Source organism: Phocoena phocoena, chromosome 1 (assembly GCF_963924675.1).
Source record: "Phocoena phocoena chromosome 1, mPhoPho1.1, whole genome shotgun sequence".
Classification (NCBI taxonomy): Eukaryota; Metazoa; Chordata; class Mammalia; order Artiodactyla; family Phocoenidae; genus Phocoena; species Phocoena phocoena.
In genome coordinates this window covers 182,851,619-182,871,702 of record NC_089219.1, presented here as the reverse complement: position 1 = coordinate 182,871,702, position 20,084 = coordinate 182,851,619, and the positions used below count along the sequence as shown (strand labels likewise).

The window sequence follows — 20,084 nt, the reverse complement described above, 5'->3', positions numbered from 1 at the left end:
ATATTTGGATTATTTTTAAATAATCCAAGGTGACATGAGAAAAATTACACCTTGACTGCCATGTTCCTACTTCACAGGTTTTGAAGTTTTAGTTTTCAGTCTGGAAGAGCCGCTTCCTTAGAAACATCAGCCCCAGTTGCTGGTAGACAGAATGGTTGTAAGAAAGACTTCCGTCCCGTTTACTTCTGAGTCTTGGGCATGCAGAACAGTCAAGTGCAGGATGGGGGCAAATTGCACTTTCACCTGCAGGCCCCTCAGCTATGTGCACAGCGGGATAAGGTAACCCCGATGGAGGGAAGTAACAACAAGTCAGAAAACAGTGGCAGAGTCAGGGAAAATGCCACAAGGTCCGGATACAGCAAAAACATACAGTGCCGGCTGGGAGAGGGACCGCAGACTGGGGAAGCTCGCCTCACTGGTTTCCAGGTGCAAGGCCCGTTCGCCTCCTATGCCTCAGTCTCTTGGGCTCTAGAAGGGGAACAGTTTGCATCCATGGCTCACGTCCTCCTGCGCGGACCTCAGGGAGCTGAACGGCTGCAAACTGTACGGGACAATCAGGCACATTACTCCCCACCTCCAGGAGCACAGGCAACTCTGTAAATGACTGCACTACGTCTGACCAACCAAACTGGCCAGAGAGCAGGACAGCAGAAGGTCTACAAGGAGAAGGCAGAAAAATGGGAATCTGTCTTTAAGTAAATGGAACAGCATGAAAATACTGTAAACACAGACTAGTGTTTTCCCAGTTGCAGGTTATCACCCATTAATGAGTTGGGAAATCAATTTTAGTTGATTTAGCACCTGTGTCTTTGAATGAATCAGTTCAGGTATTTCAACAGAATAAATAAATTTCACGTGACTTCCCTCTCCTCTTCTCCCCACACCACTGTCATGTTACATAAGCAACTTCACGTTCATACAGCAACTTGCAGTGTTCAGAAAACATGTTTGCATTCATTTTATCATTAGGTTAGGGGTTGCTTGACATAGGATGGTTATTACCCACATTTCCATTTTTAGAAACCAGGAAACTGAACCTGGGAAAAGTGAATGAAGGGCTTGTTCAGGGTCCTACAGAAGAATGGGCAGGTAAATCCAGGTGTCCTCTGTTCTGTCTCACGTTCAGAACAAGGCAAGAGGAAAAGCACGGCGGACATCATGAGGTAGGTGGGTAGCCAAAGACAGGAGTGGGCCAGCGGACACCGACCTAGAGGACCCCAAACATGAAGCCAAGGACTTCTCACGATATTCTTTAGGCCACAGGGAACGGTCAAAGATTTGGAGGAAGTAACATGATCAGATAATGTCTTTGGGGAAGGAATATTACAAACAAGGGAGGATACTTTCCTAGTCCAAACATGAAGTTGTTGTGGATTAAGGAGGACAGGACAGAAAGTGGAGAGACTGGGAGACACTGTGTGTGGTGGAAGCAGAAGAAACACTAAAGGCCTCTGAGATTTTTTTTTTTTTTCAGTTTTGAAGAACTGAACATGGTCTGAACATCCAGCAACATCAGATTTAGTATCTGTAATTTTAACCCTGAATATAAGGAATTATTATTATTCTATGTTGACATACTCCTTAGTTAAAAAACTGGTTGTGAAAACTGACTGGAAACATGGCCACCTACGCAACTTCATTTCCTACAGAAAATGTGAGCGAACCAGAGATTTTATTGCATGTCGATATGTTACCATGTAATTAAATGATACAAATAAGAGATAGAGGGCTTCCCTGGTGGCGCAGTGGTTGAGAGTCCGCCTGCCGATGCAGGGGACACGGGTTCGTGCCCCGGTCCGGGAAGATCCCACATGCCACGGAGCGGCTGGGCCCGTGAGCCATGGCCGCTGAGCCTGCGTGTTCGGAGCCTGTGCTCCGCAACGGGAGAGGCCACAACAGTGAGAGGCCTGCATACCGCAAAAAAAAAAAAAAGAGAGAGAAACTGAAGAGACAACTGAAAAATTCAAGGACTTGACAATCTCTTAAGGATTGTTAAATACAAAAAATTTGGAAGTGTGTTCCTTACTAATGATTGAATAAAAATAAGTGAAAAATCTTTGATTTTTGAAAAAAATGTATTTTGAAATAAACAAAGTATAAATCTGTTACTACAACAAGATATTTCTAAAATCCTAGGTATTTTTGCCTTTTTGAATTAAATTCCTGAAAAAAATCTCCTTTACAAAATTAAACAAAATTTGGCATCAGAACAGACTTCATTCAAAGTAATCTTATTCGGATTTTCCTTTATGAACGATATACAGGTCTCATTCATTTGTAGTTTCACTAATATTTAAACCTGCACTGTGAATAAATAAATCATGCCCTACAGATTTAATCCTCAGCAAAGTCAGAAAAAAAATCAACATACTGTAAAACATACAGTTTATCATATTTTCTGTGAGCAAAATAAATTTGTATAGGTGGCCACATTTCCAAGTACTTTTTGGAAAAATAAAAGCAATCTTCTATTTTTTATTATATTATAATTTATATATTATAAATTTCCAGTGTACAATACAGTGTTTCAATATTTTTACAGATTATACTCCATTTAAAGTTATTACAAAATAATGGCTAAATTTCCCTATGCTGTACTATATATCCTTATTGTTTATTTTAAAAGCAATCTTTTAAATTTGCTCTTAAAAATAAAAATATATGTCAGTAACACAGGAGGGCAATAATTCTTTAAAAGCAAAAATTAGGGTCAACTTGTCAACAAACAAATCTATGTCACAATTTCTGTCCTTGTTATTTTATACATATTCTTTGTTAGCAAAGAGTTTTCCTGATCCTCCTACATAGGATTTTTATTGGGTCCAAATACCATGGTAGGCTAGAGTTCAAACTTTAATTCTTGATGTTCAACGTACTTTGCTTAGTGAACTTCAGTTTCAAACCATCAAAATCTTTACTTCACAGAGAAGATCGGCAGGAATAAAGCATGTTTTCTTATGTTAAGAATATTTTTCTCCAAATAACATGGAAAACAAAAATACTTGTGAAACAAATTATTTTTCTATTGATTCATTCATCAAACAAACCAGTCTTACTGCTACTTCCTCACTGTCTGTACTTCAGGTGTGTCTCAGAATGTTTTATAATTATGGGCATCCCCATTTATATGTGTGTGTGTCCATACACACACACACACACACACACACACACAAACTACATGATCCTAAGTGAATTGATTTAGATAAAAACTGATGTTAGAAATTCTTAATGAATTATTAAATCTATTAAATTTTTACCCTCTATATCATATAATAACACATCACCTAAATCTAAGACATGCATACACGTTTGTAAACCCCACTGAGGACTTTTGTAAGAGGCAGTGACAGGCAAGCTAAAGAAGCCCATTTCCTAAACTGTTAAGATTTGGTTTTCACACAGTATGCTGGATACTTAGGGTCAGGCAACTACGGCATGCTCAGAGCGACAGCCTGCAAAGCAGCAATTACACAATACATATATGTGTGCAGGAGCATGGATACGTGCAGTTGTGCCTGTGTGCATGTATGTGTGTGCATGTGTAACTGTAACCTAGCGTTTCTAAGTAGATTAACAACAGAGTGCTGTTAGGATATTCCGTTCAGATGAGTAACAGTGAACACGTTATCTTCCCTAACGATCAGTGGCACTGGCTTGGAACAATCTAAAGTTTTCTTCACAGAAATCCTCTACTATTTGCATTGTCAGAGTTGGAACTTCCAAATAAAACTTTATTAAAGTGCTCTGCAAATTTATGCATTTCTTATGGAACTTCATATCAAATTTTCCTATCCTGAAAAAATTGTAATGTTCTGCAAGAATAAATGTAAAGTGAAAGAGAAAACTAAAACATTGTTACTCGGCATCAGTTGAAATTTTATTTTCTTAAAGTACTGGACAAAACTGAAACTCTGTGTAAAGGGTAAAGTATTATCTTCCCACCACTTCTTAATCTAGGACCCAATATCTTGTCATTCAGCAAATACTGATCAGGTGCCTACTTATGTGCCACACACTATCCTATATACAGAAGAATTAAATGACAGGTTCAAGGCCACACAGGACCTTTATGTCAAAGCCATTTAAAAATGTCCAGTCAACTAATTCAGATGCTCGTTTCACAACATCATTATTTAGTGTAACTCACTTATTCCTCATCAAGCCATTTAAAATTGTTTTATTTCTCATTTAAAAACAATAATTTTATCCAAAAAAATCAATTGTTTTCAATGATTTCATCTTTCACCAAAGATGGGGCATCATTAAATTAAAGCCAACTTATTTTTATCTTAATCCTTGTTTTATTTTGGCTGTTACCATTTTGATAAAGTCATATTACAAGGGGACAATATGATTTGAAGAGTCTCAGGAGAAGCTCTATCACTCCCTTTAAGTTATTCAATTTAAAAATTATTTCTTCCTAGTAATTATTGTTTCTAAACTGGACAACCTTCTTTCCATTAATATAATGTTGTAATAGCTACATTCAGTTCTATTTTAGGTACAAAGGACACTCGTATATGATCAGCTCTAGAATGAATAAATTACAAGCATCTTCTACTTTATAACTTGGAATATCTTCCTCCTTAGCCACAGATCATCTCTAGGTCCCCCCTCTACAGCAATCACAACCATGTATGTTACTTTAATAAATAAACATTTACAAACAACTGTAGTATTTTTAAATGGTCAGGTGAGGTCCTTTTTCAAGATATGGTTTATTCTTCATATTAATATTATTAATGTAAAAGAAAAGGAAGGATCCATGGCAATGGTTAAAACTAGATTTGTTCATTGGCATTTTCTTTTACTAAATGCCTGCCTGAGGGTCAAACTAACGCAAGTATCCAACTGTCACATGAATGGACACATTATACCTGACAGGTTTCAGCTCAGGACCTGATGATTTTTAAAATAGTTTTATTTAGACTATAAAAGCTAGCATGTAATCTGTACATCCCTTACATTTTTAACCATATGGGCGGGGTGGGGGGAAGGGGGGTAGATAACCGAATGAAATTATACTGTGTCTCTTACCTAAAGAATGTGCAGCTGTGGTTTTGGAGCTAAAAAACCGACCAAGCCCAAGATCTCCAAGTTTGACGACCCCAGTGGCTGTAATGAACACATTAGCTGGTTTTATATCTGTGAATAAATGAAGGGATCAGGTGAAAGATGATGTCAGTTTAGGTATATTCAAGGGATTAAAAAACACTTCTCATTGTTGAATTTTAAATATATCTCAAAAATGAAAGTCAGTTTGAATTTTTAACCAATTATTTTGAGTAATTTTCATATAGCCTAATATTTCTGAGTCTCAGTCCCATGACAGACAGATAATCATCAATGCAGGATGATCACTATTCATTTTCATTTAAAATGTATTTTGTTTTCCATTTTCAAATAAACTTCTGTGACATTCAAAGCACAAAATAAATCTGTGCCCTTCTTGTATCAATTTCAAATAGAATATCCCACTAAAGAGCAATTTATTGACATGTTTACACAAAATATAAAATCATAACTCTGACACAGGTAATTATTTACTTAGATGACCTCAGAAATTTTAATTGCTTAAGTAAATTGTACTGAAATTGTTCAAACCCCCAAATCAAGGGATTAATGCCTTAGTGATGTAACCTTCATACATTCCACCCAACCATTTGACTGATAACTATATTAACAGTGAATGCTGAACATTAAAAATCTAAATAGCTGTAATGTATAGTTCATTAAAAAAACAACAAAAAAAAAACTTTTCCTTATGCATGTTCAACTGCTTTCCTGCATCTAATTTTTTTTCTTTTACCAACATAATCAGTAAAAAAAAAAAAAAAAGTCAAACAGAAAAATAACTACTTCTTATTTAAAAAAAAAACCAAGTAGTCTTCACTTAAAGGCTTATCATTCTAGTAAAATCAAAACTTGGAAATAAATTACCTGGGAAAGCCTGATACTGTGCATCGTTGACACCAACACTAAAAGTTACTCATGACTGAACTCACCCCGGTGCATGACTCGTCGAGAATGCATGTGCTCCAGTGCACTGCACAGCTGCACGAAGTACTTCCAAACAGTCCTTTCAGGAATTAGCCTCTTTTGTTTCTTAAAATGCTGTTTAAAAAATTTTAGATAAGATTTTAAAAACAGAAATTATCTTCAGACTAGATTCTGACTTCAGTCAGAAAAACACCTACTTTTATCTACCTATTACCAGCTAAAAAACATGATTCTCCATAGTGAAAGGATACCAAGATTTTTACCGGACACAATGGCTTAAATGTCTCCCTATTGTATCTAAGGTCAGCACAAGCCATATCATGCTACGTCTTTGTGGTGTCCATCTATTTCAAAAAATTAACATCCACATAAAGTAATTTCTTATCCTAAAAGGAGGATGTCAGATTTTATTTTAAGAATAGCCGGAATAAAAGAGTCTAGAGACATGGAGGTGATTATGTTCATTACAAGACAGTCCTTCTCTTGACAGAAGGTAGTGAAGTAGAATTCCTTTAAATATTGAACCATCCTTGGTGATTTGAAATATCACTTAATTTATTAAAACTTAAATAAATAAAAGGGATTTATGTGAAAAGTTTTCATGAATATTTCCACTGCATACTCCAAGTCAAACTTGCACTTTGCTTTGAACGAATGAAACTAAATATGGGACCAAAACATTACAGGAAGACCAGGGCAAAAAAAGCTGAGTGTAAATATGCTAGCTTGGAAGGAGTGGGCCATCACACGTAAGAGGGCAATAACTAAATAACTGCAAAACCAAAGGTACATATTCATGCCCATTTTTCTACATTACCTTTGTTAGAAGAATATACTAATAATATGCTGATTCAAGAACACAGTTCGTAGCTTCATAAGATTTATAAAGATTCTTCACATAAAAATTATTTTTCAAGAACAAAAGTGTAATTGGTTTTCTACTTAGCAAAATCTATAAATGACCAACATGAAGAAGTATTTCATTTAGACAAATTTTCAGACAATTTTATCTTTTTAAGATATACATTTATTAATAGACATCAACATTTAAATACGTGCTTTAATGCACTTTATCTGGTGACTTGACATTTTTGAAAGTTCAACTAATTTGATTTCTTTTGTTATTGAATATGGAGAATGGTACTTCAGATGATTCCAAAATAATGAGCTGTGTCAGTTCCTACCCCTGTGACCAGTTGAGGGCAGGCTGAAAGGAAAAACAATACAGGGAAACAAATCTGCCTGTATCCCTACTTCATATTTAGCAAAGGATTATATTTACTGCCTCATATGCACTCAATACACCAAAGGATAAGTCTTTAAGGAAAAGCGAATCACTTTAGGTTAATCTTTATTGGAACACATACTATAGGAATGAACTTATTAGCAATTTCAATAGCTATTACATCAGTAGCAAAACAAAAAACAATTAGATGACCAGGATATTAAAAAGCAAATCAGGGTTAATACTAAAGTGGTGAAAACCTCCCATATCATGTTTCAACGTTAAGTCTTATTAATTGCAGACTGTGTCAGCATCGGTTTTCATTCTATGGGGGCAATGCTGCAAAATCAGTTCTATACACATAATATTCTTTCAGATTTGGAATGACTCCAAATAAAGCCAGTCTATGTGCTTTCCCTCACTCTGGATTAGCATATCAGAAGACTGTTTGATGTCAACAGGAAGATGGGGACCAGGTTTCTTTTCATTCAAAAATAAATATACCGTATCATGTAAGTATCAGACCATGAAAGAAGAATCTTATGCTTTAATATAGATTCTGAAACCACCATAATTATAATTAACTTGACAATTTACCTTTAAAGTTCCATTTTTAAAAAATAAATCATATATAAAGGAAAGGGCAGAATGAAAAATTGCCCTCAAAATGGAAGATGTAACCAGGCCAAGATAGTCTGTTTTCATATTCTTGTTTAGGATCGTTTCTTTCAATAACAAACTAAAGGTGATAACAATAAACTGGCATCAATATAACGCTACCGAGACGGAATGACTTGGCCAAATGTAACTATCTAAATTACTAACATGTTTCTGAAGAATAATTTTAGGAATTTGACTGGATCGTAAAATAAATCAAAAGCAGTTTCATTACATCATTGGTTATCTCCCAATATTTTTTATGTGTCTGTTTAAACACATGCAGCTTTTCAACCATCCTTCAGTGTAGATTTTTTTTTTTTTTTTTTTTTTTTGAGGAAACTAATACTTATGATGAGAAAAGGCTGTCTGTTCTGATGGTGGCACTGTTGGCTATCTCTTAAAAAGAGGATGAACAGAAAAAAGGCAATACAAATTTGAATTCTTTTTACTACTGGTAAAATTTATATTAGCACTACAAAGGAGGAACTTAAAAAATGCCAATGTATTAAAAAAAAGAACAACCTTTTCTTAACTTATTCTAATATATACATATCTTTTAAAAGTTAATTATCCAGTTAAATAGCATTACTGTTCAAAAATCCTATCTTTTGAAAAAAGACAGTCCCACATAAATATTCAGCTCTAGATTTGGAAAAAATCTAATACCAATACACAGAAATAAAAAATGTACATTTATTTGTCATGTGGTAAGTTTTTAATAAAGCAATAAATAATTTTTAAACATTAGTAGTAATAAAGATTTCTGTGAAAAAACTTACAGGATATGTCATTTTTACTATATTTATGTTATAAAATAGAATTTTAACTTTTTATATCTGAAAATAAAATATCTAAAAAGTCATGAAAAGACAGAAATTAGCACTCAGGTATACCTAACCACTTGGACAGAATTATTATTTAGTCTTTTTTTCAAAGGTACGTTCATCTTTTTCCTATGCAAAGCTTCAAATATTGTTTACTTTAAAAGCATATTTTTCTATCTCCATCAACATTATTCAAATATACACTGAACATTATTCACATCAAAAGAAAAGATGTAACAAAAAAGGCAGCCAGGGTACATGTAAAATGCATATACAAACATCAGGTTATATTATATTCTCATTTATGTGTAAAAAGATTACCAGCATCTCACTTAGGTGAAATTCAGCATCCCTGGTAAAACATGTGCAATGTCACTGAATGATGTGTATTAATATAAAAGAGGCTAGCTGATGCAAGCTGCTTCCATTCAAAGATTTTTGGAAAATAGTCACATCTTTTTTTTAAATTGTCAAACATCCTCCTACAAATTAAATGCCCTAGACCAAATTACATAGTGGGCACTGCTTATCAAGTATCAGTTTTGGGGTCACTGGGTTCCTGAATCTAGACACCACTACTCCAAACAGCACATACATTTATTTCTAAGTTTTATAACTCTAGCATTCCTCCTCAGGAAATCTTGGGAAAAAAATTTAACAGTATTACCCAGCATAAACTCATCAACAGAGAAAGAACAGAAAATTATCTTGTTGGATCAAAAAAAAAAGTTAATCTCTATAGTGTATCAAAATATTTAAGCCCGTAGTTTGGTATATTAATTTTTAACAAGGAAGTTTCAGACAAAACACCCAGAACCAGAGTGCCAGCTTCACAGGTGTGCGGCCCATACATTCATGCAGGGCCCTGCACTGAGTGTAATGCTCTGTTCTGCCACCTAGAAATTCCTAGTCATTTGTCAACAAGGGGACCCACGATTGTGTGCGGGTCCTGGGAACCATATACCAAGCATCCTTTGGAAACAACATACTGCTGTAGTTAAAAACAAAACCAAAAAAACAACAAATAACAATCCTGTCAGGCAAGTCATTCTTGAAGAAAATTAGGAGAAATGGTAATTAAATAACAAGAAATAATGAAGTTATATGAGAACTGGCATTGCAGGCATCAGCTGTTTTCCATCTCTTCCAAGTACCTCACAAGAGGAAGTAAGTAATTTATGTTCACTATGAGGAACTATTTCCTGCTTGGGAGTGTCATCAGATGTTTCATGTGCCACTCACAGAATCCATATGCGCCTTTAATAACAGACCTGATTCTTGACAGTAATGGCTGTGTGACCTTGAAGAAGCCGCTTAACCTTGCTGGGCCTCTGTGTCCTCACTATGTTAAACAGAGCTTGGAGATGATCTGTGTGGCACCTGCTGCCTCTAAAGTATCTCAGTTACAAATAAAACACAAATAATAAATGCCTGATTGGCACATTTTCACACTTAAAAATAACAAATTTTACTAGTATGTCCTGTCCTTTAAATCTCCAGCTGATAAAAACAAAGCAAAAATAACAATCCTAGTACCTCTGAGATCCCCATAGGTCCAGTTAATGCTATAAATGGCCTTCACATGAGATATCAGGTCAAATTTTTGTAATTAAGTAATTATAAGGTAACTGACCTTGTAATTAGGTCAACTATTTACCAACAGAAGGGATGTTATGTTCCCAAACATTTCTGTAAGTATAATGCATTTTTATAAGATGATATTTTGCAGTGGTTATTTCAAAGAATCAAATGCACAGGGACTGGGTGATGGAAAAGACAGGATGCTTCTAAAAGTGTTATTGACAGTTCTAAGTGTGAGTTTTATTATATGTCTATCTTTCTATGGAAATATTTTTATTCCAAAGGCATAAGAAAGTGTCAACAGACTAAACTGTACAAGTATTTGCTATACACCAATTTTGGGAATTATATAAATGCATAAAATAGTTATGTCTCAATTAGAATTTTGGTATGTGATACTAATTTGCAATGTGTGAATATTTTCACCCTTGGCACTCAGAATAAAATTTAGGTATCCTAAGTTGCTTAGAAGATGCAAGTAGTATGGGCTTGGCAGTCAGGAGATCACTAAAAATACTTATCATCTGCATCTAATTTTATCCTCTTTGATAAAACATTTCTCATCCAAGCTCTACTTGTCTTTTTCCTTTCCTATAAATGTTAGAAAAGCTGCTAAGTGTACTCAGCTGTTTCTAATTATAATTTAATAGCACATCAATGTAATCCATTCATTCCCCAAAGTCAAAATCATATAGGTTAATAATGGAAGTGGAAAACATATTTTATCTTATGGTAGAAAATGTGAAACAGATAAGATTTTTTTTCTGAGTAATTAAGCCTTGGGGGAAAAAAATACCTTATTTCGCAAACAAGAAAAATAAGCTCCTATTTTATAGGAGCTTATATTCACAATATTTTTCCCCCGAAAAGTTGCCTTCTATATGTTCATACATCAGTGTCAAGGAAACTTAGGATATTTTAAAAAATCAATGAAAAAGATATGAATGCATCAGAATTACTACAAGGAATGATGCCTGCATTGCTGCCACGTTGATAATTCTTAAGAGAAGCTTCCATGTTCCTAAAATTCATGGGAAAATACTTGGAAATACTTAAGATGTTGTCTCTACCGCATTAGAGGACTAGAGACAGAGGTGGTGAGATGAAAAGGCAGGAAGTCCATCTTTAGGACGACATGGAAGGTCACAAGCAGAGAGGGCAACACTTGCCTCTGATGAATTCTTTCTAGTTATGTTAAACCAGACAATAGTAAGAGAGTTAGAAAGATATTTCAATACTCTTAATGGACAAGGAAGACAGCAGAACAATAATGAGACAATAAAAGTCTCTCAGTAGAAATCTGAACAAAGAAAAATGGGACAGAAGTCCGTACCTCTTCTCTCTACTTAATTGTCTACAGCTACCGGCACTACTGCTCGTGGTGGTAAATGGTTTATAAAGGCAGCTTTCAATCCATATTACCTTCAAATAGAAGGAACAAAAAGTTCCCTGAAAATTATCTTCTCATTTTTTCCTAAGTAAATATAGTTCAAAACTTACACACCACTTTTTCATTATGCTCACAGGACAACATAACGGCCGTTATGGTACATAATTTTCAATTTATTAAAATCCCTAAGTTCAATACTACTTTATTACCAAACTTCTCAGGTATCAAAGAAAACCCAAGGGATACTTTATCAGTAACACTGCTTCTGTAAAAATAATGCTGTATAACACACCTACATATACATACCACACAGACATAAATCTACGTGGTTACACACACACAGGTGTACATGCATGATGTAGGCAGGTAGGTACCTATGTGTAGAATATTCAATGCTGTATAGTTTTTTCAGATAGCACCACTAATCTGTAACCTTAAGACTTCTGAATAATTCTAAAGTCATGTATGAAATAAGATAGATAGCAATCGTATACAAGAGATTCAGCAGGAAACAGACTGCATTTGGAATCGCTGGCACTTCTCCCCGTGGTCTGGCTTGGGCTGTACACTTTATGCCAGATGCTGAAACGGACAGTGTCTGTAACCTCTAAACCATAAATCAGAGTCAGCAAAGATAGATGGTGCTGCTGGGGAGATTTTACTGCTTCAAGGATCCAAAGGTCAAGAGTGTAAAAGACACTTCTAAGTGATTTTATTTCCAGTACAGCCTCTAAATTTGGATAAGAACAGATAAGAATATGTCTGCAAATGCAAAAAAAAACAACCACGCCAAGAAGGCGAACAAGATTTACACGTTATAATATTTGAAGATAATAATTATCTCCAAAACACTTCATGTTTTAGCTAACTTATCAAAGTTTGTGGTAAGCAGAATTCTCAGACATACCTCACCCCTCAAAATCCTCAAGTCCTGGTGCACCATCCCCTCCCCTTGAGTGTGAGCTGGGTGGTGAATGTGATGAACTATCACCCCCATATTAGGTTATCTTATGTGACAGAAAGGATTCTGCAGACATAATTAAGGCTCTAAATCAGCTACTTTTGAGATAATCACCAGGATGATTATCCTGGGTGAACCTGACCTAATCGGGTAAACCCTTCAAAGAAGTCAGAGAGATTCAAAGCCAGAGAGACTCTCCTGTTGGCCTTAAGGGAACAAACTGCCACAGCAGAGAGGGCCATGTGGCCTCCAAGACAGCTCCCAGTTGATAGCCAGGAAGAAAGCAGGGACTTCCATCATACAGACGCAAGGAACTGAATTCTCCCAACAATCAGTGAACAAGGAAGAAAGCTCTAAACCTCAGATGAGATCACAGGCCCAGCTCGCACCTTGATTTCAGTTTCTAAGACCTTGAGCAAAGAACCCACAAACCAGTATGTGAACTCACTGATCCCCCACAAATTGTGAGATAATAAATTTGTGTTTCTTTAAGCTAAGTTTGTGATAATTAGCAATTAAAAACTAATACAAAGTGCATTTATAAACACAGTAAAAAAAATCAGTATAAAAGATCAACATTATGTCTGTATAAAGGAAGAGTCTTAAAGCTCCTACAAAATTTAAAAGAAATACCGCACAGGTGGTAACAATGTAGAAAATACACAGTTGACAATCCAAAAACACAGCCTATATCTAAATATATTACAAATAAGAAGAGGTAGCCTAACTCAGGAACAAGACACGGGAGCCACTCTTGCCACCCTTATTCAACACAGCCCTGAAAGAACCTGCCAGAGCAATCAGGCAAGAAAATAAACAAGTTAAGGGCATTATAACCAGGTAGGAAGAAGTAAAATTGTCTCTACTTGAAGATGACATGATTTTATAAGTAAAAAATCCTAAAGACTCCACCAAAAAACCATTAGTTCTAATCAACGAATTCAGTAAAGTTTCAGGATAAAAATTTAACATATAAAAATCAGTAATGTTTCTATACAGTAATAGTGAATTATCTGAAAAAGAAATAAAGAAAACAATTCCATTTACAGTAGCATCTAAAACAATAAGATACTTAGGAATATCTTAACCAAGGAGGTGAACGATCTCATAAAACTACAAGATATTGATGAAACAAATTGAAGAAGACACAAAAAATGGAAAGAAATCCCATGTTCATGATCAGAAGAATTAATATTATTAAAATGTCAATCCTACCAAAAGCTATCTATAGATTCAATGCAATCCCTATTAAGATTCCAATGGCATTTTTCACAGCAGTAGACAATACAATTCTAAAATTTATGCGGAGCCACAAAAGACCCCAAACAGCCAGAGCAATCCTGAGAAAGAAGAAAAAGTGGGAGGCATCACACTTCCTGATTTCAAACTATATTACAAAGTTACAGTAATCAAAACAGTATAGTACTGGCATAAAAACAGACACATAGATCGATGGAAAAGAATTGAGAGCTGAGAAATAAACCCAAGGATTTACAGTCAACTAATATTTGACAAGGGAGCCAAGAATACTCAATAGGGAGAAGACAGTCTCTTCAATACATGGTACTGGGAAAATTGGACATCCACATATAAAAGAATAAAACTAGACCCTTATCTTTCACCACTCACAAAAATTAACTCGAAATGAATTAAAGACTTAAATGTGAGACCTGAAACCATGAAACTCCTAGAAGAAAACATAGGAAAAAGCTCCCTGACAATGATTTTTTTGGATATGACACCTAGAACATAAGCAACAAAATGAAAAATAAACAAGTATGATGACATCAAACTAAAGAGCTTCTGCACAGCAAAAGAAACAATCAAAAAGTGAAAAGGCAACCTACAGAATGGGAAAAAATATTTGCAAACGATATATCTGATGAGGGGCTAATATCCAAAATATATAAAGAACTCACACAACTCCATAGCAAAAAACCCCCCAAATAATCCAATTAACAAACAGGCAAAAGACCTGAGTAGACATTTTTCCAAAGAAGATATATGAATGGCCAACAGGTACATGAAAATATGCTCAACATCACTAGTCATTATGGAAATGCAAATCAAAACCACAATAAGATACCACTTCATGCCTGTTAGAATGGCCATCAAAAAAAGACAAGAGACAACAAATACTGGCCAGGATGTGGAGAAAGGGGAACGCTTGTACACTGTTGATGGGATTGTAAACTGGTGTAGCTGCCGTGGAGGAGCCTCAAAAAAGTAAAACTAAAAATAAAAAACTAAAAATAAAACCATGTGATCCAGCAATTCCACTTCTGGAAATATATCCAGAGGAAATGAAAACAAACTCGATGTCTGCACCCCCATGTTTCTGGAGCATTATTTGCAGTAGCCAAGACATGGTAACAACCTAAGTGTGCATCAATCAGTACATGGATAAAGAAGTTGTGGTACATATACAATGGAGTATTATTCAGCCATAAAAAATGAGGATATCCTGCCACTTGCAAAAACATGGATGGACCTTGAGGGCATTGTGCTAAGTGAAAGATAAATACTGCATGATGTTGCTTACATATGGAATCTAAATAAAAACCACACAAACACACACACAGTCTCATAGAAAAAAGAGATCAGATTTGTGGTTGCCAGAAGTGCAGGGGAGGGGGGAGGGGGAACTGGAGGAAGATGATCAAAAGGTACAAACTTCCAGCTATAAGATAAGTAAGTACTAGTGATGCAATGTACAGCATGATGGCTACAGTCAACACTGCTGTCTGATATACAGGGAAGTTGTTAAGAGAATAAATCCTAAGCATTCCCATCACAAGAATAAAACCATTTTTTCCCCTTTTTTTTGCATTTTCTTTTTATTGTACCTATACGAGCTAATGGATGCTAACTAAACTTACTGTGATATTCATTTCACAATATATTACATGTAAGTCAAACCATTATGCTGTACACCTTAAACTTATACAGTGATGTATCTCAATAAAACTAGAGGGGAAAAAAGAGATAGCCTTAACTAATTATTTGAAATTGTGCCAAACTCTTGGCACAAAGCAGAGTTCAATTTAAATTATTTGTATTTCATATTTCACTAAAAAGAAATCTGTAAGAATAATATTTATTTCCTTCTTAGCCAGTGTGGTGTGGTATGACAATTTTTTGGCAGATAAACTTCTGAGTTTCCCTTCATGAGACTTTTTATGTTGGGTTATATCTTGTTTTACTGATATTTTAGTAAAGTATAGCTTTAAAAAATATAATGTTAAATATATGCACTTATATTTTCTTCTTTCTGTCTCAAACTGACTTTCTAATAGGCAATTATATAGGAACTTATAAATAGTTCAAAAAATAAACTATATTTTGGCAAAATAGGCTATGAAAATTTTAAATATATTTTAGCAATATTGCTACTGACAAAGTGTAATAAACAAAGCTCTAGTTTATATATTTCTGAGATTAGTCTCTTATCTCCTCTATACTAAGTTTCCATCACCAAATATGTTTCTTAGCAACAGAAAAGTGACATAAATAGTATTAATAAGGCACACTACAAAATGGAACATGTATTGGGTCCAATTTAGGATACAATAAAGAAAATGTATAGCATATATATATCACAACTTGATAAACTATAATCCAACTGTTACTTTTTGTAAGAGTCTTTTCCTTTAAAATTCTGATTACTGATGATAAAGAAATATATGATGAAAAATTCTGGATTTCCTTTTATCTTAAAACTCATCTGGGAAGTATTTCATCTGACCACAGCCTCAGGTATTCCTCTGTCACTAATTAGAGAAATACTGAATATTTCCACTATAAATTGCCTAATTATATTTGTCAGCCTGCTCTAAACCAATTAATTATTTACTTGTAAAAATCTTTGATGCAGTGCTATCCAGAGGTTCATTTCTGGAATACAGACCAGGAGCTATATTTCCTCTTCTACCCCAATTAAGCTGAAGAGTTGAGACAGTGAAATATATTGTTGTGGTGAACAATGATTTACAATATTACTCACCATAAAGAAATGAATCACATTTCTTACAATTCAAGTATCTACTGCTGTCCTTTATAAAGCACTAAGTCACTGTCATGTTCCTTCATTAAGAAGTTCCTATGATTTTTTCCATAATGTGGTCTCTTTCATAAAGACTGGCTTATAACACAAATCAAAGTGGTTAGAAAGCAATTTTAGAATTTCTTAGGGCCAAAAAAACCCCTTCCTGTATCAGAACACTGTCTCCTCTCATGCCACATACCACTCGATATCTCAGCAACTCCTCGTGGGACCGGAGTATGAAACAGTAGGAAACATGTGCCTGTCATACCACCACCCATGTTTACTGATGGACCCCTGGAACAGAGGAGTGGAACAGAGGTGAGACAATCAACTGTTATACATACACTGTCCACACATTTATTGAGTTTCTACTATCAGCCAGGTACTCCCTGGAAAATGAAGGCAGGCTGATGAGCGAAGCAGACACAGTCCCTGTACTCAGCAGGGCTTTAGGTCAAATGGGAAATCCAGACATCAGGAAAATAATCCCACCAATAAATGCATGAATGTCTTACGAAGCACTGAGAGAAGAGTATGCCAGGAGTATTAAGAGCATAAAGCCGTCTACAGGTCAAAGAAAACCATCCCTGAGAAAGTGATGTCTGAGCAGAGCCAAAGGACAGACAGACATAAGCCCAGCCAGCCTGGGGGGCACAGCACCTGGGGCAGCGGGAGCTGATGCTCGACTGCCCTGAAGAAGAACTGAGAGGCTGCTGCTGGGGCCTGGGAGAGGAGGCGGGGCAGATTCTACAGCAAGAGTTTGCTGAGCACCTACTGTGTGCAGGGCTCTGTCCTCAGCACGAGGAGTGCGTGAGGACACGACGCAGAGGAGGGTTCCTCTCTCCGAGAGCCTATGTTCTGGATCACACGTGGTTCTGTACGTCTCGTCAAACATCTTTATCTTTACCTCAATGGGAATCTCTAGGAAGGTTTGAAAGCAGAGGTTTTTCTTTCTTTGTTTTTCTCTCCTTCCTCACTTCTCTTAAAGACTGATGGAGAAATAGAATAGATTTGAGGGGTGGATCCTGGATGCTGGGAGATTAGTTAAAAAGCTCTCATGTTCCAGGTGAGAGGTGACAGTCCTTCACTCAGCAGGGAGAGAAATGGAAACGGAGCTGGGTGGAGAAATCTGAGAGACACTGAGAAGGAAAGTAAACAGAACTCGGTGACAGACTGAGAAGGGGAGGTAAGAGAGAAAGAATGTCCGAGAAGACTGCTGGGGTCCAGCGTGCGCCCTGGACAGCCGGGGGCAGCCTCCATGAGGGAAACCACAGGTCCCCGTGTAGACGTGGGGAATCGCATGTTCTCAGGATTCAGACAGAGCTCCACGCTACAGATAAGAAACTGGATCAACACGAGCCTAGAGAGTAACTGATCCACTGGCACAAACAAGATCAACTGGGAAGGGAGGGAAAAGCAAAAAGCAAAAAAAAGCCAGGACTGAAACTTTTAAAACTCCTTCATTAAAGACTAGGAAGAAGAGAATGACTCAGTCAAGAAGAATCAGAGTCTTCAGAGAGGCAGGAAGAAAACCAAGGCACTTTGGGACTCAACAAGCCATAGAGGGAGTCTTTTAAGAAGGAGGGTAGGAAAAGCAGAGGCAAAGGTGGCTGAGGATCAAGCAGAACGAGGACCGGACCTGGCCACTGGATTGAATGACACGGGTCACTTGAGAGCCATTCCCTGTGATGTGTTTGAAGCCAGGTCAGGAGTGAGTGTCTGACTGTGGAGACAAACAGAACTCGGGCAGTGGGAAGGGAAAGCCAGGCAGAGGCGGGGGTGGCAGGACTGAACTCAGCAGGGCCTCCCTTCATCGTCTCGTTTAGAGCAGCAACACCCTCCTCTGAACCGGATTTCCTTTTTCTCCACTGTACTGACTGACGTCTGACATACTGCATTTCCACTCGCCTATCATTCTGTCTTGCCCACTAGACATACGGTTCTCGGATGAATCGATGAATGCATGAAGGTGGGACGTGTATGAATGCACGTGTGTGTGTGTGAACGTGTTTAAGATAACAGTGACCTGAGCATGTTCAAGTGGCGTTAGAAGGACCCAGCAGATGCCTCCAGGATGGGGAGTAGATAACTAAGGTTTCTGAGAATCGGGGTAGGGAAAGAACAAAGAATCCAGGTGGCAACACACACAACCCCTTCTGTCCAACACGGAATACGGAGACAGGAGAGAAGGAAGAGAGAAGAGTGAAGGGCCAGGCTGCTCCAGCAGGTTCAGCCACAGGAAGGTGAAGGCATCCTGACTGATGATGTCCGTTCACAGGAGGAAGATGACGTCCCCTTCCTCCTGTGAAAGAGGAGGCAGGCTGCCATCTGTGAAGTGTGGTGAGAGGAGAGGGGAGAAGGGGTGACCAGAGTATTTAAACAGAATAAAGAACGTTCCAGTACCTATCGAGTAGATAGCACAATTCAGATAGGCACATGTAATTATAATACTTAAGTATGTGCACACATCTGTACATATGCCTACAAAAATAAAATACCTATATATTATTTAGCCCTCATAGTAAGACTATAAGGCAGGTATTATAAACCCAATTTCATACCTAAGGAAACTGCAGCTCAATCATTAAGATTAAGTCGTTAAATCAAGGCCATAGCATCACTGCTTAGAGTCCTCTATCACCCTCAGAAGCTCCCAGTCTGTCTAGATTTGGCTGTCTTGTTACAGACTACCATTCTAATCTATCCTACTCCTTTACAAAACTTATTACAACTCCAGTTACACAGTTTTCTATGAGTGTCAGTTAAATGCCTCTCTCATAGACAAGTTCCAAGAAGCCATAAACCAGGCGTACAGCACACAATGTCCAGTAAATAAACAAATTAAAGAGTGTTATTTTCTTTAAGGCTACAAATTGGTATAACTATTTGAGAGAACAATTTGGCAGTATCTGTGATACATATACCCTATTGGTCAGCAATATTATTTATAGAAATCTGTGTAACTGTCTATTAAGTACAGTGTGTATGATACTGTTGTATCGAAACACACAAGGTTTTGTACTGGAGCTTTCTCTGTAAGAGTTAAACGATGAAAACAGTCCAACTGTCTATAATAAAGCAATAATTAAATACACTGTGATGCGTCTCAGAAAGAATACATAATCAATCAGTATATATTTTTGTATGTATGTGTATGTGTGTAAAGATACAAAATAAAGTTGGAAAGGTTTTATGCACGTAAAAGTCAGTGGTTTATCTGGGAGATGGAAATGCAGGGAGGAAAGTTAAGGCTTTCACCATTTGAGAAAAGTAATTAGAGATATTTTATATTTAAAAAAATAATAAACACTACGCTTACTAAGTCAAATGGAGAGAAAAGCGACAACTATGTGTCCTATTGAAATGCATCAATCCATAATCAGAGTAATTCTGTTCGA

The 20,084-nt window shown here is 36.5% G+C and overlaps 1 protein-coding gene across 1 annotated transcript in view; it reads right to left on the bottom strand.

Annotated features, from left to right (window-relative positions):
* NEK7 (NIMA related kinase 7) overlaps nt 1-20,084 on the bottom strand; it is a 92,736-nt gene that overhangs the window by 37,760 nt on the left and 34,892 nt on the right. Inside the window, exons 5-6 of the mRNA XM_065883859.1 lie at nt 6,006-6,114; nt 5,038-5,145 (exon numbers count right to left, since the gene is read on the bottom strand). Coding sequence (XP_065739931.1) covers nt 5,038-5,145; nt 6,006-6,114 — 217 coding nt within the window. The remainder of the gene's footprint in view (nt 1-5,037; nt 5,146-6,005; nt 6,115-20,084) is intronic.